Source organism: Prionailurus viverrinus, chromosome D3 (genome assembly GCF_022837055.1).
Source record: "Prionailurus viverrinus isolate Anna chromosome D3, UM_Priviv_1.0, whole genome shotgun sequence".
Lineage (NCBI taxonomy): Eukaryota > Metazoa > Chordata > Mammalia > Carnivora > Felidae > Prionailurus > Prionailurus viverrinus.
Genome location: NC_062572.1, coordinates 82236445 through 82263767, shown reverse-complemented (window position 1 = coordinate 82263767; position 27323 = coordinate 82236445). Strand labels below are relative to the sequence as shown.

General features: G+C 48.5%; 1 protein-coding gene across 2 annotated transcripts in view; it reads left to right on the top strand.

Annotated features, from left to right (window-relative positions):
• The window catches only part of BCL2 (BCL2 apoptosis regulator), a 177837-nt gene extending 150951 nt beyond the window's left edge, over positions 1–26886 (top strand). For both annotated transcript variants that reach the window (XM_047827703.1, XM_047827701.1), the window contains one exon: positions 23839–26886. In XM_047827703.1, the coding sequence (XP_047683659.1) occupies positions 23839–23973 (135 nt within the window). In that variant the 3' untranslated portion in view covers positions 23974–26886. The remainder of the gene's footprint in view (positions 1–23838) is intronic.
• The last annotated feature ends 437 nt before the right edge of the window (positions 26887–27323 follow it).

Genomic DNA, 27323 nt, shown 5'->3' with positions numbered 1-27323 from the left:
AGGATCAGAGGCCAAGCGAGGTTGTTTCTTGGGTGAGAGAGCTGAAGCTGTATGGGTCCACGAGCCTCTTACATTGTCTGCTGAAAGAGCCGTTGTGAAACAGATGGAAAGTACCCAAATTGAAGACACAGTGAGGCATCATCACCCGACCAATCCACCATCCTGCCATAATGGGTACTCTGTGATTTCACCCAAACCAAGTAATTACGTCTTCCAGTTAGAAAGGAAGGTGCTGGGATGCACGAGTGGCTCAGTCGGTTAAGCGTCCGACTTCGGCTCAGGTCGTGATCTCAAGGTTTGTGGGTTTGAGCCCCACATTGAGCTCTCTGGATCCTCCTCTCTCTCTCTCTTTCTCTGTCCGTCAAAAATAAATAAATATTTACAAAAAAAGAAAAAAAAGGAAGGAAGGTGCTGAGAACAGGCACATGATTTATTATATTTTTGCCTCCCGGGAATACTTCTCCTTTTATGATTTGGCAGTAAGAATATTTAGGAGTAGCGCTCTGTACATAGATTGGTTGGCTGTGCACGTGCGCTAGAAAATTAAGGACTAGATTTCATTGTCCTCATCCCCTCTGACCACACTTCACTCCACAGCAAAATCTCAGGCGTGTGGATGAATTCGGCGGGGGGTGGGGGGAGGTTTCTACCAACTAATGAAAAAAATCTTTAATTTTAGAATCTCTTGAAAGAGATTGTTTTTAAAATTTCAAGTACCCCGAATCAGGCACACAGAGTGTTGTTTCCAAGTGGCGGCTCTGTTTAGCGAATAATGACCACATCAAAACACCAGGCTCAGTATGGTGTGCTCCGTTTCTGGTCCCCTAACAGTCACATCAGTTTGGTGTCAGATGCGTGTTTCTAAAGAACTCGAACATTGTTTTCTCTTAGTGAGATAAACAAACTCCTTGATGTCTATTTATAACTATTTGTTAGCGAGTCTCTTGTTAGCTCTACACGGCAGTTGGAACACACGAGAGATGTTTTGCAGGTTGGCCATTGAGTCCGGACTGTCTGTTTTGACCAGGGTCTCGGTATCTCCTACCCAAGCCCCTGCTTGCGGCTCTGAATTCGTATTTTTCCGAATGGCATCCAAAGCTGTTCTGCCAGCTGCGGTAGATTATATACGGAGAGAACAGCTACCAGGTTTCCTCTGTCCCGTGAAGGAGCCTGGCCTTGAGCATTAGCCAACGGGCCCATTTAACTCTGTTTCCCAGCTCATTTCTCCAAGGGCTCAGTGCACCACTGAAAACCTTCACATAACAGAAAGCCAGTGTTTGGGGGGCATTTGGTTTCAACTTGCTTGTGTTTGAACATTTATATTTATAATAGTGCTAATCTCTAAGGGACTCAAATCACATTAAGAGCTTTATCTAAGGCTGCCAAGGAAATTAGCATGTATCCACATGACTGGGAATGATGAGAAATGGGGTTGGGCCTACAGAAATTTAATAAGCTCCGACTTTCATTTCAATGATCTTTTCCATGAGATTGTGTTTTTCAGCCCGCGCATTCAGGCCTGGGTACACATTTCCCCCCCCCCCCCCCCCGCCCCCAGCTCGTGCCGTCACCTGCACCCCGGGCCCCTCACCGCCGCGGCCACCTTGCTGGGATGAACTGGCCTGCTTTATCCCCTCCTGCTCTGAACTCCCCCCCACCCCCTGGCCCGCGTATCTGTGACACTTACTCGTTCTTTGTTGTATTTCTCCCTCCTGGCTTCTCACAGACTTGTCTCCTACTAGAGGGAGAAGAACGTTTGTGACTTTCTCTTGAGTTCACCCCAGAGTTTAGGTCAGGCTAGCCTTGTAACTGTGCCCGGTAAGTGATGTGGGATAGATGGTCAGTCCGTCAGGGGGTGGACCCACCGGTCCACCGGTAGGAGATAGATAGGCCGCGGGGAAAAGCAGCTGGGGGTCAGAGCACACACTGTCGGCGTGGGGAAGGGAATTTCGGGGGGAAATCTAGATAGATTGACTTGATCGCTCTATCGGGCCAATTTATAGAAAAGGCACAAGAAGGGGAAAATTCCCTGTGAGCAGTTGGAGAGATGAAAGAGACGTAGGGAATGCCCCTTACTGCATTACAGAAGGGGAAACCAAGATGACTTACCGAGTAATTTTTTTGACGCTAAAATGAAAGCTCAGCATAGTCAGGACGAAAAGAGGCGCATTTGCCTTCTCGGTAGAGACATGGCTTGGTACTCTTTGAAGAATGTTGCCCGTCAAACTAGGAGAATATGACAGGAGTCCCCCAGTGGAGGGTGGAGAGTCAATCCCCACTCTCCCAACCGGGGATAACTCCTTCGTAAGCATCAGACTTGGCGTCGCAGTCCGACATTCCTAGAACTGTTACTGCCAGAGCTCCGCACAATGACTTGGCTAAGCTTTGGCATTTCGTTAGGAATCCCTATGTAAATTTACTTCTTGATCCCGACATGGAGACTGTTGGTTTATCACTGAAACAGCTCACCAAAGGCCGAGCGGAATCTGGTTGTAGATTCGGCTCCAGGCTTTTGGGTACAGAGGAGCCTTTATAACGACAGTGTCACAGCCTGGGGAGGACATAACTCGAGGGAAGATAGGAGCAAAGACAAATGCAAAGAGAAAGGGTGATGGCAAAGTAAGAGGGATAAGGGAAGGGGGAAGAAAGAGTAGATATACATAGCAATAAGAGAAGAAAAATCATTACAATGCCCCATGAACAAAAAAAGTGAGTTTTCTGTTTTCCTTCAGGCCCTACTGCACCCCACCACTGTTGCTAGAAGGTGAGAGCAGGTGCGTTCTGTGGAACCCACTCTTGAAGTGGTGTCTCTGAAGCAAGAGGGGAGACACCATAGCAATCTTTCTACCAGATCTCTGCTTTTGTTTTGTTTCATTTTGGGGCTGACTCCAGCAAAGTGGGGAAAAATCCTAGGTGGACAAAGGCAACTTCCCTCCCTGAATCTAAAAACCTTATGTCGAGAGAACCCTTTCTGGAGAGAGCCATCTAGTTAAGCCTTGTGCTTGATTCCACACAGAAACTAGAGAAAGGGTTATTCCTGGCATCTCTTTTCCTCACTGCTGATGCCTCTGCCAGGCCACTGTAGGGACAGTGGAAAGGAATATTGGAGATTCCATCAAGAAAAGGCTTTTAAAGGAAGGCTGTGTTCTTGATGATTACGTCGACTGTCTCTCTGAATACAGCACTGGTTCCAGTTTTTGTTCACACGGGTTGAGAGTGGCAGAATTAAATCTCACCGGGCTAGAAGAGCAACTTCGGCAGAGAGAAGTCAAAGCCCTCTGTTATCAACCGACGATTTCAATAGAAATTAGCTTGGTTTTTTTTCCCCCCATAATTTAAAATTCTTCAACGTGACAGAGATGTTATAAGGAAGGGAGCCCCTGTTGTATTCAAGCTCACAACATCATGACTATGTGCAAGCCCGTGACTCTTTTTAGGGAGACCGTGTGATAGAGTAGAAAGGCCAGGTATTTGAGGGTAGAATTATGGGTTGGAGTCCTGGTTCCACTCTCGCTTAACCACCATGTATCCTTGGGAAGGTTACATATTTTTGATCGTCTGTAAGGTGGGGGTGACAACAGTCACGACTTACCAGTGGGTTGTTGAGAGGCTCACTAGTTGGTAGGTATGGAAGCACTTTCTCAACTAGAGCACTCCGGGTGAATATTTGTTTTCATTCACAATAAGTACCTTTGTCATGATGGGAAAGAGAATGCTTCTGTTTCATTTTCACTATACGTTCACTTTTTATTTAATAACCCTTTTGGTGTCCTGCTATGTTCCAGCCAGCAAACCAGAGACCAGGAGGACCCTCTGTCACTTCCCACCCTTATATTGAATTAGTGTGAGGTTTACTCCTTAGCCAGCACTGGATAATTTTTGGCCTTTGCAAAGAAGGATAAAAGTCCAAGAGCCAGAGAGATTAAGGATTAAATTAATTTTTAAAATCACAAGTCTTTTCATATATTCTCTTCTCATTTGTATGGTGCTGGTAATTTTTAAAATGAGATTTTCCTGAGGGCATTTCGTACTAAAAATGACGGAGTTCCTTGTCCCTTGTAATTGCATTTCTTTTGATTTTCGTTTATTATGACTTGCATATCACTGACACTTTTTTCCTGGAATGTTCAAAGTATACATCATCCAACTAAAAGGAGAAAATACTGTCTTAATAAAAAAGGACAAGAGAGAAAGAGCGAGAGTGGATATCCCTCTCTTTTGGTCCCAAACAAGGCAAAGGCCTCATTCCTCATTCTTTGTACATGCCAAGGTTGATGTCATGGATCCAAACCAGTTTGGGGTTATCTGAAATGAAAAAAAAAAAAAAAAAGGCACTTCAACGGTCTTCTGAAGCTTGAAAAACAAATTTTCCACAGTCTGATAACCCAAAAATGACTGAATGGATTTTCTGTGTAATTAACAAAGCGGTGGGGGCCTGGAGGGGCACTGGGGGAAAGATTTAAAAATGGAAAGTTTCGGTTCAAAGGGGGTGCTCTGGGAGAGCCAAGAAACGCTGCAGGGGCTGAAAAGGAATTACATGGTTATCTGGAGTAACATGGGTCTATTATCTGAGGAATAGGACTTAAAACCATACAGTTCCTTTGGCTGATGTGTTAACTTACCACTAATGAATATTATTTATGAGTGATAAGTGGGACACATCCAGGGAAGGTGTCCGTTAATTTTTCATAAAACCATCTCTGCGTTACTGAAATACGGCTTTCGTTCCATTTGGAACGTAGTCCTACGTAGCTGTTGTGTGGATTCCTGAGCAGGAATAGGTAGTTGAGACCTCAGGAACCATACCTGGGATTCTCGTTTTCTGAGGCCTTGATGGTTTGGGAAGTTGTTTCTTCTCTTCCTCCTCCTTCTCCTTCTTCTAATGTTTATTTATCTTTGAGAGAGAGAGAGAGACAGTGTGCAAACCGGGGAGGGGCAGAGAGAGACAGAGACAGACTCCGAGGCGGGCTCCAGGCTCCGAGCTGCCAGCACAGAGCCCGAGGCAGGGCTCGAACCCATGAGCCCCGAGATCATGACCTGAGCCAAAGTCCGACGCTTAACTGACTGAGCCACCCAGGCGCGCCTGGGCAGTTGTTTCTTCTGCTGTCTAGAATATCAAGCAGCTTCCTAACTTCTCTCTCTGTTAGGACAGTTACTTCCAGGGTTCTTCTTGTGAAGCCAGCTAGCTCTCGGGTTCCTGCCGCCATTTGCACCTGAAACAGATAGAATGGCAACTCTGAGACTCTCAATGAGAATCAGAAAGCCCGAGTAGCCTGTGTGTCTCCCAGTCTCCCCATTACATCACCCTTTCCATCCTCTCTGCTTTGGACGCACAAACACAAAAGAATCCCGGAATCTACAAGTTATGTAAACTTAGATCCCAAGAAAGCCTTCAGAGGACTTATGGGGGGAGCTTCCTCTTCCTGTCACTAATGAGACTCTTGAAACCTGGAAGGATGACTCCGTTGACAGAAAAGAGAGAGCCTGGGACACCCAGAGCCCACAGCTTGCCCACTGCATGGATTGTGATGTGACCAAGGATAGCGTGATGAGCTTCTGAGCCAGCACATGGCTCTGCTTGGGCTTTTTTGCCTTTGAAAGAGTGTCTTCCATTGTCAAACATTAAACCTCGGAATTCGTACTTTCTTATCAAAGGTCTTATAGATTTGGGGCGTCTGGGTGGCTCAGTGTAAGGTTAAGCGTCTGACTCTTGATTTCAGCTCAGGTCCTGATCTCAGGGTTCATGTGCTCAAGCCCCGCATCCGCCTCCGCGCTGACATCCATCCTCACACATTGTAGTTACAATGTTTTTCTTGTGACAAGAACTTTTAAAATCTTTGAAAGCTGCCTTAGCACCTTTCAAGTATGCAATATGGTGTTATTCATGGTAGTCGCCATGCTGTGCCCTATACCCCAGGATTGATTTATGTCTGGAAGTTTGTACAAAAAGGCTCATAGACATGATGACAGTGAAATTATAATTTTTTAACATCTAAAATTATCCTTGGGGCACCTTGGGTGGCTCAGTCGGTTAGGCGTCCGACTCTCGACTTCGGCTCAGGTCGTGATCTCACGGTTCGTGGATTCTAGCCCTGCGTCCGGCTCTATGCTGACCGTGCAGAGCCTGCTTGGGATTCTCTCTCTTCCTCTCTGTCTGCCTCTCCCCTGCTTGTGCTCTATCTCTCTCAAAATATATAAATAAAACATGAAAAAAATCATCCTTAATACAACACTCTTCTCCAAGTGATGTACTAAGTTAGTAAAACTTACCGGTTTGAATCTATAAGCCATCCACCATAAACTTATGCCCAGAGTCAGACATCTCTCAAAACCCTCCAGGTGTGAGTGTGTGTGAAATAACCCTCATTTTTTTTTTCACAGTTTTTCAGGTTGTTTTAGTAGGTGAGGATTACCTCAAAAGGCATTTAAATGATGTTTCAGGTTTAAACGGAAATGAAAAGCATACAAAGTTGTAAGACTTAAGAATTTCAAGAATTTGGCAGAGGTGGAAACTCACAGGGAAAAAAAAAAACAACAAAAACATGACATTTGGACATTTTTGTTCTGCTCTTTAACCCGCTGCATGTCCCCCTCCGGTCGTCCCGTCACTACCAAGCCAGTATTTAACCTCGCAAGGGTTAACTGAGCTTGTGGTTCAAGCACCTGGCTCAGACTCCAGCCGGGGCCACGGGCCTGGTGTCCAGTCAGACTGCCATGGTCAGGGGGCGGCGAGGACACCTGCATGACCTTGTACCTTCAGTCCGGCCCAGGTTCTCCCATGGAGTCCATGACCAGGGTCCCTTCAGCCACCAGGAAGTGGGCTGGAAGGGCCCCATGCAGCTAAGGCCAAGCCCTTCCCGTGAATGCAGAGGCCGGCGTGAAGTCTTCTTCTCATCCGAGAGGGTGGGGATTACCACCTTCCAAAAAACACAGAGCAGGCCTGTCCTAGAAGGGGCAGACAGGGGGAGACCCGGAACAAAAAAAAAAAAATCAGAGCCTAGGAGTGAACTTTAGGAAGACAAGGAGGGAGTGGGGAAAGCGAAGCAGAACACAGACATTGGAGAAGAAGAGGGGTCTGGGGTGTGAGAGAAGCAGTCAGTGTTGGAGTCTGTCTGAGTCTGGAGCTGGCTTGTGAGGTGCCAGGGGCCTGGCTCGGGCCAGTCTTCTCTGCACCTCACTGCTGAGTAAACCTCCCAGCAGGATGGAAGGGGTCCTGTGCCAGGGGTGGAGCTGAGCTCAGAGCCCCGGGTACAAAAGGGACAGACCCGGGGATTCGGCCTCTGCCGGTCTGTCCTTAATTTGGAGAAATGGAGGCATTGAACACACGTCCTCTCCCACAACTCCTGACATTTTAAAGAAAGTGTTTTTGGGGGCGCCTGGGTGGCTCAGTCGGTTAAGCATCTGACTTCAGCTCGGGTCATGATCTCGCAGTTCGTGAGTTCGAGCCCCACTCGGGCTCTGTGCTGACAGCTCAGAGCCTGGAGCCCGCTTCAGATTCTGTGTCTCCCTTGCTCTCTGCCCCTCCCTGGCTCATGCCGTGTCTCTCTCTGTCTCTCAAAAATGAATAAGCATGAAAAAAAAATTTAAAGAACATGTTTCTGGCTTGCTTGGCCCGACTGCAGCAATAATCCCAAACTTGCCCCACAAACTAGCCTTCCAGATACAAACCGAAGCAAACATTAAAGGATTAAACACCCATCAAGCAGATGCGTTCTTGCAAAATGCTCTGTGGGCAGGTTCCTAGGAATTTAAAGGTCTCTGGCTTTGTTAAATTATGAAAAACTTCCAAATGGAAGTCAGCAGAGCAAACTGTTACAGTCATGAGACTTGTAGGTGATGCCTGTTGGCTTGGCTGGATGGCAGCCTGCTGAGCGGGGTCAGGTCGGTGTGGCCCCGGGGGCCCCCACGTGCCTCCCTCACCCCTCTCTCTGCTCGCCTGCCTGCCGGGGACAGAGTTGCTTTGGTGGGAACCACTGAGCAGGACCCTGGGAAGGACTGAAATCCAGCCACCACTGTGGAGGCTCTCGGGGCCACCTATTTTAATATCCTAAATAGGCTTCAAGTTGGATTTGCTTTTGCGTCTCCAGGAAATTTTGCCTCCTTTGCATTCCAGAATTCCCTTGTGAAGCAGCCTCGTGAATAGGAGGGCCTTTCCTGAATACCGTGGAAGGAATTTCTCCTTCGGGATGCCTGCCTCTGTCTTCACAGCATTTTTAAATGCTCTCGAGGTGGCGTGGGCAGCAGCAGGCCACCAGGGCCAAACCACAGACTGGGGAGTCACAGAGCGTCACCTGCGTTCCCGCGGGATCTGGCTCCGCAGAGCGCCCCGGGGCGGGTGTTCAGGGGCCCGTCCTGGAGACGAGTGTGCTTTCTCCCTCATCCAGGGGCTTCTTTTCTGTTGCCACGGCCCTGCTCTCTCTGACCCGCCCCTGGCCGCACCGCCAGGCCCACTTAGGACCTGCCACAGTAGGGCCACCAGCTGCCACCTTGATTCCGTGTCCCGAGATGCCATCCACCTTCTCTTCCTTTATGCGGATTCCGGGTTCAGCTCCTGTCCCCTCCGGCCCATCTTCAAGGCCCCCCGATGCACTCATCGAGCCTTCCCTGTGACTCCTCAGGACTTGTTGTCTAACCTCTCCTACTTATCCCTCGTGTCCCCCAGGCCTCGATCTCCTTCTTGTCCGTCTCTCGGGGGAGAGGCAGAGCGTGGTTGAGAAAGCACATGCCTGGGAGTTGCAGAGGCCTCGATTCAAAGTGCACCTTTGCCACAGTGCGCTGTGTGACCTTGGGCAAGCGGTGTGACCTCTCTGGCCCCAGTCTGTTCTGTATAATGTCATTTGTAAGAGCCACCCCATGGGGTTTGGCACAACGGTCAGTTCTCTCTCCTCATCCCAGAAGTAGACGCTAAATAAACACTCCATCAGTGCTGTGACTGAGGTTGGATTGATTGATGCAGATATGTCCAAAAGAGAGATCAAAGCCAGAGGACCCAGGGCCACACTCGTGAAAGCAGACCCAGACAGGGCTAGCGAGAGCCATCCAAAGTTTGCACTAATTTTGTTATGAGAAGCATGTTGCATGGGGATCCAAGATTCATGCACTTGGCCAAGGGCTTCTTCCCTCAGTGGAAATAAAACTTTGCTAGACCCACAGCCCCGCCTGAAGGCTCCAGCAGCCCGAATCTGAGTTTCTTCTTCTACCCTTAGCGGGCAACAGTATTTCCAGTGAGACGGTGCTGTCCCTCTGAGTCGTCCCACTGGAAGAGTGTTTGTTGAGTGTTTGATTTGGGGAAGGTGCTGTATTGGGTTTAAAGGAGCTCGTGGTCGTACAGACCTTCACCGTGGCCGCTCGCCTTCCCCCTGTGCACTGAGCACAGTGCCGGGCATAGAGCAGGTGCTCGGTGCGTATTTGCACCATGAAATCCCACTCGAGCAGGGTGTTGGCGATGACAGGAGCCGGCAACGCCATGCACGGCGACACTGGCACTGACCGCTGACCTGCCGGCTCGGCCGGTGAAGTCCCGGCCCGACCCCTTGCCCGAGGAGCGGTCGGTGGGCGTAAGGCCCAGGGGTTTGGCTCAGCTCCCATCCTGCGTCCAGCCAGCAAATACTTGGGCGCCTTCTGCGGGCAGGTCCCCCGGGCTCCTCGCTGCCAGCCAAAACGGTGTCCAAGCATGTGAGGGGAAGTGACCAAGCTCCCCCGGGGCACAGCTTCGGTCCTTATACTCGCTACAGACTGAGAACATAGGACCCGCGCCGTCAGGGGTAGGTCTGGTCCTAGACACGCGTCTGAGCCTGTCAGCGAGCCGAGGACCCCGGAGCCAGTGCAGCGTGGGGCTTCCAGAGAAGATGCCCGCTGCTGACTTCTTAGCCAGTCCTGAAGCCAGACCGGGCCCGACTGGAGGCTGCCGGCGCCCCGCAGAGCTCCCTCGAACTCATTCTGCTTTGCTCTTTTCACTCCGACGTGCCCCTCAGGTCCAAGGCTACTTTCAGCAAGTTCCTATCAGGAAATGCGGGTTCTTTGTACTCCCCACCACCACCAACCTCAGTCAACACTTGCTGATTTAAACAAGTGAGCATCAGACATTCGGCCCTCAACTCCGGCCCTCCGCGTTTCATAAACGAAGGACCCCCTGCCCCCCCCAGCAGCAGTGTCTTGATGAGAGCAATTAGGCCGAGCTGCAGAACTCAACAAGCATCTGCTTTCGGTTCCCCTTTTTGACATATTTTCATGAATTAACTCTTGCAGGGGCAGGGAGAAGGGTCGGCACCTTGGCCGCGCCTCACGTCCACAGGCCACGTGGCAGGCGCTCCATGCTTGGCCCAGACGTGACCTACAGGGAGCACACACTCACCTGCCACCAAGTGCGCCGTGATAAAGGTCATGCTCGTTCGCCACGGCAGGTCCAGACTCGCGAGGGAGCAGGGAAGGGAGCCCCTGCCCGGTGGCTCCAGAACCCAAGGGAGAACAGTTGGTGGATATATTCCAAATGCTAGTCTGCCCACGTCAAGGAATCCCCAGCCCACATCAGGCCACGGAGAGCCTTGTCTTACACGGAGGAGAAGCAAAGCTTCCCAACTACTCCCCACTCTGACACGGCCGGTTCTAATTAAAATTGGCCTGAGAGAGTGGCGCCTGGGTGGCTCGGTTGATTAGGCGTCCGACTCTTGGTTTTGGCTCAGGTCATGATGCCGGGGTCGTGGGATCGAGCCCTGCGCCGGGCTCCTTGCTGAGCGTAGTGCCTGCTTGGGATTCTGTCTCTCCCTCTGCCCCTCTCCCTGCCCTTGCTCACTCTCTCTCTCTCTCTCTCTCTCTCTCTCAAATAAAAATAAAAATAAAAATAAAAATGGCATGAAAGGCAGAGAGTTCTGTGGGACAAATACCTGGATGTTGGCTGTGGGGAACAGAGATAGGAAGCACACAGGCCATCAGACCCACAGCAGCTACCTATCATGCTGGAGAAAGGAAGAGAGGGAAAGAGGAGGGAGCCGACAGCAGGAGGCTCCAAGGCCACAGGTGGATTTGGGAAAAAGGAGGGCTGTGGCCAGAAAAAGGCCAGAGTGTGGCACAGACCATCCACACTGAAAGGAACCAGCCCAGGGGCTTATGGTAGTTGGGGTAACAGCTTCTGACATGTGTCAGGACATCCCAAGTCACATCCTAGGAGATGCAGGAGGAAAGACGGAGGAGATCATTAGCTGTGGAAGCCCAGGGGGATAGACTGCAGATGGCCTACCAATAAATTTCCAGCTAAGGGAAACCTAGGGCCCGGAGTCGCTCACCCAGATCAGCACCAACCATCCCGACTTCTCATCCAGAACAGTTTTCACCCGCCTCACTACCTCCCACGTGTATAAAAATTCATAAAAAGGAGGATAACAATTGTGCAGAGTTTTTAACCAAAGGAGCCCCACCTCCCACACACCTGTGAAGCCAGGGTTACCGAACAGTGAGTGTTTCTGTTGGGTTCCATGTGGCATAAAAATAGTCCGGTCCCCTTCCTTCCTTCCTTGTGTAGTGTGGGAAATGTAATTAAGGTTTTTTTATATATATAATTGGCATTTCATAGAATTCAACTTAAAGTGATTCACCTGTTGGTTTCTGGTATATTCACAGAGTTGTACAACTATCACCATTATGCAACTCCAGAGATTTTTATCACTCCAGGAAAAAAAAAAAAAGGCCTATACCCCTCAACAGCTGTTCTTCATTCTCCTCTATCCCCAGCCCCTGGCAACCACGAATCTGCTTCTGTCCCCATGGATTTGCCTACTGTGGACATTTCATATAAACGGCACCCTACGGCACCTGACCATTTATGCCTGGCTTCTTTCAAACTTTCTTTTAACGTTTATTTATTTTTGAGAGAGAGACAGAGAGACAGGGCACGAACCGGGAAGAGGCAGAGAGAGAGAGAGAGGGACACACAGAATTCAAAGCAGGCTCTAGGCTCTGAGCTGTCAGCACCGAGCCCGACTCGGGGCTCGAACTCACAGACTGCGAGATCGTGACCTGAGCTGAAGTCAGACGCTTAACCAGCTGAACCACCCAGGCACCCGATTTATGCCTGGCTTCTTTCGCGGAGCGTAATGTTTTCAAGGTTCATCCATGCTGTAGCTGAATCAATGATACGTTCCTCTTTAGGGCTGAATAATATTCTTTTGGACGATGTACCCCCTTTGGTTTATGTGTTCGTCAGTTGGTAGACACTTAGGTTGTTTTCACTTGATCTATCCTGCCTAATGCTGATGCAGGTATTTAGGTACAAGTTTTTGCGTGAACGTGTACTTTTAATTACCTTGGGTATACGTCTAGGAGTGGGATTGCCGGATCCCACGGTAACTGTTCAACTTTGGGAGGAACCACCGCTGTTTCTCCCAGTGGCTACACCACTTTCTGTTTCAGCAATGGGTGAGGCCCCAGTTTCTCTTCCTCCTCGCCAACACTTGTTACTGTCCATTTTTTACATCATAGCCATGCTAATGGGTGTGAAGTGATATCTCATTTGTGGTTTTGATTTGCATTTCCCTGATGATTCAGGATATTGAACACCTTTTCTGGAGTCTGTCAGCCATCTGTAGATCTTCTTTAGTGAAATGTCTGTTCACATCTTTGCTGGTTTTCTAAATGGGCTATTTGTCTCTTTGCTGTTGAGTTGTAATAATTACACTTTTTTTTTTTTTTTGCTTGGCGTACTTTCATACCCCACACAATATGGTAAAGTGATATTTCCCCCCCGCAGTGAAAATAGTATAGGCCCAAAGCAAAAAAGGGGCCAGGTGCCAGAAAATGCAGGGTGCTCAGAGACTTCTAGCCAAAGAGGGTAGTGGAATGAGGAAGGTAAGGAAGAAAAATGAAGACACTTTCTTTTAAAGCCAAAATGCTGCAAGGCAGATTACTATGCCCTCTGCTCTGGTAGGGTCCTGCAGAAAGCACCCTTCTTGGGGACTAGGCGGGCTCGGCTAACAGTGAGGACAACAGCAAAGTGTCTCTTCTCTCTTCCCCGGAGCACTTCAGGATAAATGCGTCTACACACACACAAAGTGCTTTGGATGTATCGAGAAAACGCTCGTGCCCATTAAGGCTACTGTTAAGGCAGGAGAATATATGTATGTATACACACACACACACACACACACACACACACACAGAAGATCAAGTGAGACTTACAGGGCAAGGCCTGTGTCTTATTTGGCTTCTAGACTCCTCAGCACCTTACAAAAATGTTTGCTTTGTGAATGAATAAGCAGCCTGAAGATGAGCCTAGTGTAGACATGGCCTTTAATCTCCCCCGTTTTGGTGTACTATGCAAACACAATGAACCAACCGGCAGGATTATTAACATATATTTAGCGCATTTCGTTCTAGAGGCATTGCCTTGCCCGTCTCCACCTACAGTCTTCTGAGGTCCTGAGCTGTTCGCACCTCCTGGTAGGAGGGACCTAAGCCCACAGGTGGCTGGGTACCCTCTCCCTGCAGTATTTGCATAGCTGGTACCCGGGGGTTTGTCTGTGTGCCTCACTCCTGATAGCATCTCCTACCCCAGCCCGGATGGCAGGTAGGCGAGCGGAACCTGGGCGATCCGAGGAACGGCGAGCTCGAGTCTCCTCCAGCAGGTGGACATACCAGGCATCCCGGAACCCGGCTCCGTGGCTACAGGATCCCCAGCACATCAGACCCCTTTGCAAATTATTTTCATTCTGTGCCCTGCTCAGGAAACAAGGAACCTTTTGGGCTTCTCATTTTCTGCCCTCCCTAGTTCCTGAGGGCCCCTGGCCGATTTGCATCCTCAGCTCAATTTGCATCACAAAATACACCAAAACTGCCCTAGACCAACTTGGGGAGGCGGGCAAGTTTTGTTTTTTGTTTTGTTTGCGTTTTTCATCTCCTGCCATTTCTCTAGCAGGCTTCTAGTTACGTCCACATGACACTTAGATTAGGTTTCATTTTTTATGTCCTTGGCCTGGGATTCAGCTGGCCCCTCTTCCCTGACACAGGGTCTCTCCAAGATCAAGCCCCACTCACTGCAGATGGCTTTGGGGGGCTGCAAGCCTGGGAGATGGAGTCACTGCATGAGTCGCGCTTGAGTTTCTCAAGCAGACAGCTGTGTGTCCTTCAGCTCCGTGCTCCATGGTGGTTGGGTGTTTTGTTCCCTTTCCTTTTCCCCCAAACCCGGAATGAATATTTTGGGAGTCAAGGCGGGTGAGGGAGGAAGAGCTCTAGGGGACCGAAGCTGGCCACTGCCAAAGCAGCTCTGATCTGGAGACGGAACCCTCAAGACTCATTCAGCACAAAGTGGCTGCAGAGGAAATCCTGCCGAGCCCATGATAAGGGGGAAATGGAGTCACTTCCTCACCAGCTGCTTTATTCAGGTAGAAAAAGTCCTCACTTCCTCGCGTGTGCTCTGCGGGCCACCACTCACAGAACCCCGGGACAGCTTGCTTCCCCTTTTGATCTCAGCCAAAGTTGGAGTCCAGAGAATGACCGCCTCCTTGGCTTCAGGGAGAGCTCTCGCGTCTGCTGTGCTCCGCCCCCCCTCGCTTCCTTCTTTCTCTTTGTCCCACCACCTTCACTCTTGCCTCTCGATGGCTCTTCGGACTGAATCGGGAATCGGGAATCAGGAATGAGCTCATACCACTTAGTGGAATGCAAGCTTGTTACCACGGGGGGGTTTATGTTCTCCTAGATGTCCACCAACAGCTCGGGACCTTTGAGCATCCCCCCTCCAATCCTGTACAACAGGCCCCAACCTGCCTCTCTTGCCAGTGTCCAGGATTATTGCTTCTTTGCCTCCAGGCAGCATTTCCAAAGTGTGCCTTCGTAACACAGCAGGAATCTCCCTGACAGAGGAATCAATGGTCAAATGAGTTCGGAGAGTGCTGCACACCTTATCCCTGTCTTGGAGACTCAAGGCACACAGCTAGGGATGTCATTCAAAATATTTAACGACCGATATGGAACAGACGCGGACCAGTCAGATCCAATGCTGACTTAGGGTCTGGTTGAACATCACCCCTCACAGGATGATGCCAGATACTGTTGTGGGGCCTGGGGGGGGGGGGGGGAAGCACTGGATTTTGTTTCAACCTGCCACTTGTTAGTTCTTTGAACACCGCCCTTTTAAAAATATCATCTATTAAGATACGTTTGGAAAACCTGCTCTACAGTGAAAGAAATCCATTACTTCAGTTCCAGAAACATTTGCTGAGCGCTTAATAGATGACAGACAGAGGCTCCAGGGATCCAAAGATAAATAAGATGTGGTCCCTGCACCTCCAGGTGCTAATGGTTGAATGGGGGAAGACAGACATGTAAATAGATCATCTTCAGATTATCCAGTGAACCAGGAATAGTTGAGGATTATTTAGCTCAACCTAGGGGATTAGAGGAAATGATTGCACTGAATCCTTGAATGAACCAAAGGTAGTTTACAAGGCAGAAGCGGAGCAGGACAGCTAGGCTGGGGTCAGAATATCGAGAGCCTCAGGTGCATGGTAAGGATTTTAGACCTATGCGTGAATGTGACAGGTTTGATTCTGAATAGATCATTCTGGGGGCAAAACAGAGAGGAGACAGAAGAGCAGAGCACAAGGCTGGAGGCCGAGAGACCAGATGGGAAATGATAACGGTAATCCTGGGGAGAGAAAGTAATGAGGATAGAGAAGTATGTAGGTGGTCAAATTGGCGGTGCATATACTGGCCCTGTCTGATCCCCTGGACCTTACCACTAGTTTGGGGCTCCTAGCTTGGCCTCCAACGATGAGATACGGCATCTACAGCTCTTCCTGCGAGGGCTTTCTCTGGCTTCTAGAACCCACCTGTCTGTGTACACAACTGGCCTAAAGTGCTGGGGTATTGACTCCTTCATTGGAGCAATCCTCAGCCAGTGAATGGAAGGAGATGGAGTACAAATACCCCAGCTCCCTCGCCCATTAGTGGGATATGTTCTGCCCCCAGTTTTCCCAGAAGGATTAAGCTTCCAGGGCCAATAGCAGTTACCTGCTTGATAAGGTCATTTCATGGCTGCTTTCCCACTCCCCTTCTAGTTTTCTGGGATCATCTCCCAAATAAACTGCCAACACTCAAATCTTCTTCTTGGGGAAGACTTCTTGGGAAGTCTGCTCCTTGGGGAACCCAGCCTCAGACTGTGGGCTTCACCAATGAATTGGTGAGGGGGTGAGAAAGAGGAAAACCTCTAGGGAACAATGAGAGGGTAGGTTTCCTTGACAGCACGGGCGTGCGGAAGGCAGGAAAAGAGACAGGCTTGCTTGATGGGGCTGTGATAATTCCAGTTGGGGACAGGCTAGGTTGCATTGTTACTTCTAGTGGGGCATCACAGAAGGCCACTGGAATAGGAATCTGCTAGGCCGAGGAGTAGGTGGGTCTGGGTATAAAGATTTCTGAGACAGCATCAGAGGGATGGTATTTAAGGGCATGACAGTGGGGATGCCTGTGTGGCTCAGTTGGTTAAGTGTCAGACTCTTGATCTCAGCTCAGGTCATGATCTCACCGTTCATGGGTTCTGCACTGATGGCACAGAGTCTTCTTGGGATTCGGTCTGTCTGTCTGTCTGTCTGTCTCTCTCTCTCTCTCTCTCTCCCTCCCCCACTCGTGCTCTCGCTCTCTCACTCTCAAAATAAATAAATAAACTTAAAAAAAAAAAAAAGACCGTGAGAGTGAAGGAGATTAGTCAAAGAGAGAAGATAGTCCAGACCGAAGCCCAGGGAGCACTGAGTACCTATCAGGGTAGGCAGAGGAGGAGATGCCCATGAAGAATCATGGCAGAGAGGAAATTCTCCAGGATGCAAAGATTTTCAGTGGTCTCTGTGTCCAGAGTGTCAAAGTACTCAGTAGATGCAACCTGAGAATCATCCAGTGGATTTAGCCACAGGGAGGGTATTGGTGGACTCTGGAGGGTGTTTTCAGAGGCACAATGAGGGAAGCAGCCAGCCTGAGTGGATTAAAAATGTGGGCAAGAAGGCAGCAAATGAGGATGGGTTTAGTTGCTTATCCAGGAAGGCCAGGAGAGAGAAGATTATGGTTAAAGTAGAACAGCGTCAGCCTGGGAATTTTGAGGAGATCTGAATGTTTATATGCCAAGGAAAAAGAGACAGAAGTAATGATGGGGGTGAAATTGTAGTTGAGAGCATGGACAGTAGATGGAGAAAGGTTCCAAAAACAATGGGAAACAGTGGAATCAGGGTGCAGCGTGGGAAGGCACAGGGAAGGACAGATAGGGTTGTAATCAGTGGGTGGGCCAGGACAGGAAGCTGTGGTAATTCTTGCCCAGTGGCCCCAATTTTCTAGGAGAAGAAGGGGTGAACATCAGTTGCTAAAAGGTAAGAACACTTAAGAAAAGTGGTAGCGGGGCGCCTGGGTGGCGCAGTCGGTTAAGCGTCCGACTTCAGCCAGGTCACGATCTCGCAGTCCGTGAGTTCGAGCCCCGCGTCAGGCTCTGGGCTGATGGCTCGGAGCCTGGAGCCTGTTTCCGATTCTGTGTCTCCCTCTCTCTTTGCCCCTCCCCCGTTCATGCTCTGTCTCTCTCTGTCCCAAAAAAAATAAATAAAAAACGTTGAAAAAAAAAATTAAAAAAAAAAAAAAAAGAAAGAAAGAAAAGTGGTAGCTATTCAGAATGGTCATGGAAAGGAACAGAGAAAAGATCTGACCCAGGGTAAAGGAGGGCTGAGTGGTTTCAAGAACTCACTGAGTCTGGGAGCACCTGAGTGGCTCAGTCGGTTAAGAGGCCGACCTCAGCTCAGTTCTTGATCTCATGATTTGTGAGTTTGAGCCCTGCGTCAGGCTCTGTGCTGATAGCTCAGAGCCTGGAGCTTGCTTCGGATTCTGTATCTCCCTCTCTCTCTGCCCCTCCCCATATCACGTTCTGTCTCTCTCTCAAAAGTAAATAAATATTTTTAAAAATTAAAAAAAAAAAAAAAAAACCTCACTGAGTCTGAAGACCGTGAATTTAGAGCAGCAGTGGTCTGCATTGTTGGGTAACTTACTTCAGGAACACTTGGAAGGGGTGAGGCTGCTGTGGAATGGAGTCAGGGTTGGACACAGAGGAAGGTCGGGGATGGGAGGAAGCATGTTGAAGGAGGCAGGGAAGAGGTGCTCCGGGAGGCAGATGAACCCACTGCTGGCCAATGTTCTGACCCGTTAAGCGCAGGAGATAATAAACCCAGCTTCTACCCTCCTCCGCCGCCTCGTATCTGCTTACCAGTGCATACGGTAAGTAATCTACTGTATCTGTCTAGGTTTCATTTGCCTCATCTACAAACAAAAGGGCTGATGTCTTTACTTGGCATTGTTATACCAGTGCAGATCTGAACTTCCTTGGAGGTTCCTTTCAACTCAAGGTTTTGCCATTACTAGGGTTCACCTTTTTCTTTTCCTTTTCCTTCCCTAACTTGCAGGCTGTCATGAAGAAGGGTGTCCCCTGGAGACAACATTATAAAGCCATGAAAAATAGAAAATATCAAAGACATTCTATAGCAGTGTTCGATTTCCTGTCGGCACTATCTGATTTCCTTTTTACTTTCCTCTTACTGCTGACAGGACCGTCTGCTCTGTGCAGGATACAAAATGGCAGCATGCTTTGGTTTCATTGACTTCAGATGTGCACATAGAGACACCATCCCTCACTGGATTGGGAGCTTGTTGAGGGCAGGACGACTTTCCCCCTTAGGATCTCCTATGACCATAGAATGTCTATATCCACAGTCAGCTCAAAGACTGTGGGATGTAGCTGAATTTCTAATTTGTTCATATCCAACCAGGCCATATTAAATTTTCCCTGAGGCACCTGGCTGGCTCAGTCGGCAGAGCACGTGACTTTTGATCTCGGGGTCATGAGTTCGAGCCCCACGTTGCATGTGGAGATTACTTAAAAATAAAATCTTAAAAAAAAAAGTTCCCAGTGTTTAAGGAGATCTGCAAACCACCACGAGTCAGGCCCGAACTTGCAGACGTTGGTTTAGCTGTTACTTGTTTCACTCCAAACTATGTTGGGAACATCTTACCTTGCCAGTAAATACAGAGTTCAATTTTTAATGGCTGAACATTATTCCATTGCATGGATGTGCCATAAGTTTACCTAACCAATCATATTTTCAGACATTTCAGTTCTTTTTACGTTTTACCTGTCATAACCAACCTGTGCATTTTATTATTTTTTTAAGATGAATAGCTAGGGGTGGGATTCATAACAAAAGGATAATATTTTTAAAACTTATGATATGCATTGCCAACTGCAAATACAATTATCTTTACCTGGGGGTCCATCAATTGTGTAAGACTATCCGGGGCCCCCACCCCCAGCCCCCACCCCACCCTCTTCAGTAGAACTGTGTTTTTATCGGTTTTTGCCAATCTGACTCCTTTGTATCTTAATATCATTTTATTTGGGATCAGATTTAAATGCAACTTCTTGAAGGGTACTGGAGGGAAAAGGAAAATTTGGAGAGTTGCCTCAAGGGAAGGGTGGGTGTGAGAGAGACGGAGAGACAGAGAGATGGAGAGAGATAAAGAATCAGGTGGGAGAGGTCCCATGACCCCATGACCAGTCAAAATGCAGGAGGGCTGAGGACACTTTTGCGGTCCCCTTGCTTGGAGTCTTGAGTATGATCTGCTCCTGCCCACACCCTCCTGGCTTACTTCCAACTGTGCAGCAAGGGTCTGGGGTCGGAAGTCTGGCCTTCCGCCCTGGTGGGCCAGCTCTGGGTGGAGCTCAGACTCAGACCATCTGTGGCCTCTGAATTTGAAGCTGGTGGAGAAGCGGTCTACAAAAGAGCACCCAGAGCTGGGACCCTGCTCGTGTCCTTTCTGAGGGGAGGGTCAACTGAAGGAGAAAGGCTACTCACCTCGGAACCTGCCACACACGTCTCTGAAATCTGGCGGTGCCCCCCACCCCAGTCCAGACCTGAGCAACAGTTGTTGCGGTGACCCCTAAGTGCACAGATGGAGACTTTGTCCACATCACGTGACGATGCCTCAGGTTTTCTTTTTCCCTCTTTGTTGCTTTTAATACATAAAATGAGCATGTGTTTATTTAAAACAGCTTTCAACCTTAAACAAATAATGACAGACTGTTCAAACAGACTTCGGAAATCGCCCTCATCAGGATGTTTGAAAAAGCAAGAAGACTTTCTATAAAAGTAGCTTGTAGGACCTTCAGTCCTGAAAGCATGGGTCTGCTTTGCACTTTGCAATCGGAGATGGGCAAACCTTGGGGGCCGGATCCAGTCGTGGGGTGGGGGTGGGGTGGGGGGGGTCAAATGATGCCCCCCAGCCCCACACCCTGACCTAATAATTTCTGAGGAAGTATAGAGGGCCAGCGTATTATCACCTCCCATCTTTGACCGGAACACGTCATGTGCCTATTTGTACATTTTAACTCCTTACTTCTATAGAGATGACCAAGCATCTCCGGAACCAAAAGCTGACTCCTTGGAGGGAGCTAGTAGATTGCTCCTGTGAAATGGCGGGCTCAGTAGACCCTCTGAAGGGCAGGGCAGGTTTGCAAGAGGGCAGACTAGCAAACAAGTTAATACGGCCACAAGTTCACATTCGAGGCCACGTTTGCAAGTGGCTTTGAGTCTCAGCCTGTGTTAATCTTCACAACAACCAATTTTATGGGTGAAATAAATGAGGCCCGGGGCTGGATAATTTGTTCAAGGTCATAAGCAATAAAATGTCAAAACCGGGATTTCACCCAGACCTTCTCCCCCAAGTTGAGAGCCATTCCCAGTCACCTGCGGCTGAGTCAGCGACTCAGTGTTTATTCTTTGGGTCAAGAGATGCTACTGTGGCTCATCCCACTCTAGAAATTATGCATTTCTTTATAATGCACATCAGAAGTGGCCCATTAGGTCCATTAGAAGCACGGTTATTTACACGAGGGGATGGTGGTCGGGAGAGGGAATCGTTCAGCCCCAGAGAGGTAGGGATATTTGGAGGGACATTTCTTCTGCTCCCTGGTGTCAGTAGCGTGCACCAGGCAAACAGGGAGAAGATGCCAGCCCCAGTTTGTCTCCGCGTCCCCCACATTCTCAGGATGGCTCTGCCGCCAGAAAGGTCAGAGAGCAAGGGGCTTAGTCCGTTTCATATTCTGCCAAGGAAAACCCCATTGGTAACTAGAGGAAGGCTGGACCCAACCATGGACCCTCTCGATGTCAAGCCACATTGTACACAGCCCAGGGCCGGGCCCTGAAGGCTGCCAGGCGTCATCTGGGAGGTTCCAGCTGCCCATCCCTCAGCGAGAGCAGCATGGAAGGGTGGGCTGTTAGGTGTTTCCAGCTGTGTCTGTGGGATCCTGGGATGCACTTTACAAGAAGCAGAGTTTCTCCTGCCCATAAATCTGTCCTGACCCCTTCCTGCCCCATTTATCCCTGATTATATACAGGGAAGGTATGTTCCTTGACAAGCATTCGTGATCATTACTTCAGCTTTGTGCTAAGAACACTAAACACGTATTTCATTTATGTCTCTTGCCTTGCTTTTCTAAGGCTCCAATTTAGAAAATGCCAACAATAGAGCAGAAAAGAAGAAAACCCTTGCGCCCTCTCCTGGTAGCAGTTAATCTAGTGCATCTGAAAGTACAGTGCACCCACTTGCTGGGGACCAGTCACTTGTCTAAGGCTAACTAACTCATCTTGTGTTAATCTGACCCAAGCTGTTGACACGCTAAATGGACCATTAGGTTTTCTGTGGTCCGTGATCAGAGTTTCTCCTAACCCTTCACCCACGTGAAGAATGGGCGGATGATTCTTTATGGTGGGGACTGTCCTGTGCGTTATAAGATGGCGAACAGCGTCCCTGGCTTCTCCCCACTAGATGCCAGGAGCACCCCTACCAAAAATGTCTCCAGACATTGCCTAATGTCCCCTGGGGAGCAAGATTACCCACTTGAGAACCGCTGCCCTAAACCCTTCTCTGACTTCCGTGAATGTTGTTGCCGATCACAGGGCAACCAGGGAGGGAGTGGGAGTGCCTCATCACAAAGCTTTGTGCCTGTGGGGGCGATTTTGATGACGGATCAACTGGGTTCACTTCTAGGAATCTGTCCCCCAAAAGCAACTTAACAAGTAGACAGGAATTTGTGTACAAAAATGTATCATAATATCGTTTACGACCGCAAAAGTTTCAAATAGATAACCGGTTAAATCAAGTACAGCATATATGCAAAGGAATACTATACAGTCATGAAGAATAACCATGGAAATCTATATTTAATAACATGGGAAGTTCCCCCCAGTGATGCCTTAAACTCTCACCTTCAGGACTACTCCTAAGATTCCCAAAGGTTGTTACGAACAGAGGGAATAATTTCAGGTAGGCAGGGTAAGCATCTGGTGAAGCATTGGGCCAGAGACCGAACTCGAGCCGGTGATTGAATTCAGAAAACTTTAAGTGCTAGTTGAACAAATACTCATAAACACCTACATGTATCAAAACCATGAACGGCACTGGAGAGACAAAGCTGGTACCTGGTTCCTCCGTGCAGTACTTGCCCTTCACAGATAGAAACACTGAACATTGTCACAGGCACCTCCGCCTGGCAAAGCCAGAAGCGTTGGCATGTTACCGTCTCACGTGATGAAGTCGTGTGCTGTGATGCCACGTTATTGGGAGTAATGTGGAGCTATGTCTTGTTCTCTTCATGTCTGAATAAATCACACCAAGCAAAAAGAATTTCTCTTACCGTTTTATGTATTCAGATATATTAAGAGAGCTGTCCAGATACTCATTGGGTCCAACAAATGTCCCCCGACAAATCTAAGAAATGAGCATCGAGTGGTTGGTCCAGTGTGAAACAATCCAGAGAATGTCGTTATGACGTACTGCAGACCCAACTTAGATGCAGCAATAGGAAGGGAAGATAGGAGTCGTCGTCTTTTCTCAGGGACCTGGGTCTGCAGTGACGCGTAACGAACTGACCAGAAGTGACCACGTGCTTTGCAACGTGCACAACTCGAGTTAAATGCAGGGTGGTGGTCATCCAGCCCGGCCTCTCCCGGAAGAAACCCCGTGACAGCTTTTTTACCCAGGGAGAACTCTGTTACTTTGGAGCCTAGGCATGCCACCAAGGGAGGCCACCCTGTGTGTGTCCACCGCACCAGCATCCGGACAGAGCTGCTGTGAGCCGTAAGAGGACATCAGCAGACCGAAGAGCACCGGTGCGCCTCTGGGTTCGAATCCAGTCGCTGCCATTGATTAGACAAATCCCTTAGCCTCTGTGTTTCCTCCCCCCCTCCCCCAGTTTTTCCCCCCTCTTCAGAACAGAAGTAAAATGACTCCATAATACTGGTATGAAGGATAAATCAAATGATGCATTTGAGACATTTATTACAAGTGCCTAGCATACAGCAAGCATTCAAGAAAGGAACAGACTCATACTCAGTGTTTCTCATTATTTTTAGGATTGGCCATGCTAGCTAAAATTGCAAAGCCTCCGATATTTGCTAACAGCCTTTGCCGTTTTATTTTTCTCCTTAGCACTTAGGAATCTCGAATACACTCTAGGATGCATTTATTTTGTTTACTGTCTGTGGCCCGCGACTAGATAAAAGCTTGGTGAAGTAGGAACCTTCAGTCTACATCACTCACTGCTATGTCTCTGTGGTACCTGGCCCGGTCAACAGGATCTCAACGACGGCGTCTCGAATGAAAGTAAAAAAGTGGGTCTGAATCACCGCCCCGAAAGAGCGTTTTACTTTTCCCTACGCCCTTCTGAAGGTGCCCCGGTCCTCTGGCTGGATGCCACTCTCCCTGTAGGCTGGCACCCTGTGCTCTCTCTCTCTCTAATTCTGTTTCTTTTGTCTCCCCTTCTCTTCCCCACAGGATGCCTTTGTGGAACTGTACGGCCCCAGCATGCAGCCTCTGTTTGATTTCTCCTGGCTGTCCCTGAAGGCCCTGCTCAGTCTGGCCCTGGTGGGGGCTTGCATCACCCTGGGTGCCTATCTGGGCCACAAGTGAAGTCAGAAGGCCTGCCACAAACAAATATGCAAAAGGTTCACTAAAGCAGTAGAAGTATATGCATCACCAGTGATGTCCCATGAAACGAAGCCGTGGTCTCTTAAAAACAAAACCTAAAACAAAACAAAAACAGCTTTCGGGCTCAGCGTCGAATCAGCTATTTACTGCCAAAGGGAAATACCATTTATTTTTTACATTCTCAAGAAAAAAAAAAAAGATTTATTTATTTAAGACAGTCCCATTGAACCTCCTGTCTTTGGAAACCCTACCGCCAATTGCCAAGCCCCACCTGGGCAGCACCACCTGGCTCTCCTGTGCCTATAAACACGGATTTGTTTTCCATGTTGTTGGCTGGACTGACTCACCATCTGAAGAGCAAACAAACTGACAAAGGACTTGACTGTTCCAGAAGCCGGCTGTTGGAAGTTAGGAAGAAGGTGTTCATTTTCCTTGCATTTCTTTGCCCTGGGGGCTGCGATATTAAGAGAGGGAAGGCGCTCGGCGAAGTCCATTCTTCCTGGCCCGAAGAACAACACACTTTGCGTATGGTTCACATGGTACAGACCCAGTGGGGAGAAAACACTGGGGAACTTCAGATGGACTTGGTACCCACCAAGATTTCCACAGCGAAGGACAGTGATGGGGAAAATGCCGTTAAACCATAGGAAAGTATTTTTTTAAGCTACCAATTGTGCCGAGAAGCATTTTAGCAATTTATCCAATAGCATCCAGTACCTTAAGCCCTGATGTGCATATTCATACATTTTTGGATACACTCCACCCCCCACCCCCCACCCCACCAATACTGGCTCTGTCTGTGTATGAAACCGAATCCTCCCGAATGCGAGGAAGTGAACGTTTCGGTGACTTATCCAGAAGCATCAGGCCGCCACAAGTGCCTGCGTTTCCCTAAGAGGCCACAGTCTGAAGCCCTGCCTTGCCCCAGCTCGGAGGCCCCGTCCTGGAACTGAGCCTGGGCACTCGCTGGCCGGCTCCAAGGGTTTTAAACAGAGCAGTGTGGTCTCCGAATGTCTGGAAGCTGACAGAGCTCAGAATCCCACTGTCAAGAAAGAACAGTAGTCGGCCTGGGCCTGTGGCCCTGGGCCCTCCAGTCGGGCCCTTTTCCCTCGTGGAGCGTGCAACCTGGAAGCCGAGGCTCTTAAGACGTTGATCACCGTGGAGGGGAGGAAACAGAGGCACTGCGCCTTTCCCGGCAGAGGGAGGTGGCCATGCCGCCACCAAAAGGAAACCGGGGGAAGGAGACAGGTGTAGCGCGTGTGCGGTGTGGCCGCCGCGCATGCGTGCTGGCTGCGCAGTTGAAAGCAAGGCTTTAAATGACTTTGGGGAAGGTCGTAAATCCTGAAGAAAGCGTTGAAACGAGGTGTCATGGATTAACTGACCTATGTCTATGGGATTACGATGTAAAACATTATCTTGTCATTGTAGTTTGGGTTTTTTTTTGGAAACCTGACAGAGGGAGAAAAAAAAAAGTTCCAGGTGTGGCATGTGGGAATTTATCTGTACCTCCTGGGGCATTAAAAAAGAAAAAAAGAAAAAAAAAAAAAGTCAGCGGTGAAAACTCTAGAGACGTAGTAAAGAAGTGAAATCTCCAGCTAATAAACTAGAAAATATGTTTTCCAGTTTAGAATGGGCTTTGAGACATTTATGGAGTAAATGTGGCATTATTGCATTATATACCATTTATCTGTATTAACTTCAGAATGTACTATGTTCAATGTTTAATGCTGTGGTTGATGTTTTGAAAGCTGCTTTAAAGAAATACATGCATCTCAACATTTTTTAAAAATTGTATTTAGTTACGGCCTCTACACTATTTGTTAGCAAAAATTACCATCTTTCCATTTGGGGTTTTTGTCTCAATTCTTTAAAAGCATTTCTGACAAGGAGAGAGAATCCCTGGGTCTCAGCGACGTGAAAATCCCCTGGAGCATGCTGGCCACTGAGGGAGATTGCTTCAACCAAGTTATGTGCGTTTCCACGTCAACAGAATTGTTTATTGTGAAGGACGTATCTCTTGTCCCTTTGACCTTGTTCCTTGAAGGTTTCTTAGTCCCTGGGCAAATCAGAATCTAACTCATATTAGTTAGGACGACATCCATGTTTGGTTAACCCCATGAGATTCATTCAGTTGAAAATCCAGATGGGAAATGACCAGGGGATTACATTCAGGCCACGATGGTTTGATCTTTGGAGGGTTGCTCTACGTGGTCTGTTTTGACACAGATCCATCCAGAGCGCTCCTGCCCTCCTTCCACAGGGCCCGTCCCATGGCCGTCCTTCGGATTCTTCCTGAAATGCAGTGACGCCTGTGCGCCACCCTGAGAAAGCAGGAAACCCATGGTATGAAGCCAGACCTCCCTGGCAGGCCTCAGGGAACCGGATGATCAGACCTTTGAATGAGTCTAATTTTTAGGCGAAATAACTATTTTCGGAAAGGTTTACATTGTCAAAAGCGATGAGTATGGAATATCAAATCGTGTGCTGCTATCCTACCAAGATCACTTTCGTGGAGTCAATTTGCAGTATGCTCCAAGTGGCGAAATCCTTCAAGCTGCTTTCGAAGTTAACAGTGAAGAACATGGACATTTTTAATATAAAGACCGTCTTTTGTTGTTGTTGTTGTTGTTGTTGTTATTGTTCAAAGAGGATTTGAAGAGTATTCTAAAAATGTATATATATATAAAAAAAAAGGTCATGGGGGCTAACTTCTGGCTGGTTTTCTTTTGCTGTGGGGTTTTGGTATCTGGTTTTAATGGTAAATGTGCCTGGCCACCTGCCCCCAAAACCGTATAGTATCGTGGCTTCACTTGCTCTAAGAGTAGTTGTTGCATTTTTCTTGTTCTTAAAAACATGTTAGAAGCAATGGACGTATATAAAAGCCTCAACTTGTCATTTTTTCTTCTTTCCTTCAACGCCTCCATTATTTCGCGATCAGACAAGAGAGAACCGTTCCCACCTATCTTGTGTTGAGAAGGGATACACGCCTGAATTACCGGTCTATATGTTGGCCAAGGTCAGGGTTAAAGAGAGCACATACATTTTCCAAATTGGGGTCCAGGGCTCTAAAAAAAAAAAACACACAAGGACAGGGGTGCCTGTGTGGCTTAGTTTTGTTGAGCATCCGACTCTTGATTTCGGCTCAGGTCATGATCCCAGGGTCGGGGATCAAGCCCTACCTTGCATTCCGTGCGGAGCATGGAGCCTGCTGAAGATTCTCTCTCTCTCCCTTCCTCTGCCCCTCTGCTCCTCTCCCCCACTGTGCTCTCTTTCTCTAAAAATTAAAAAAAAAAAAAAAAACACCACAGGGGCACCTGGGTGGCTCAGTTCGT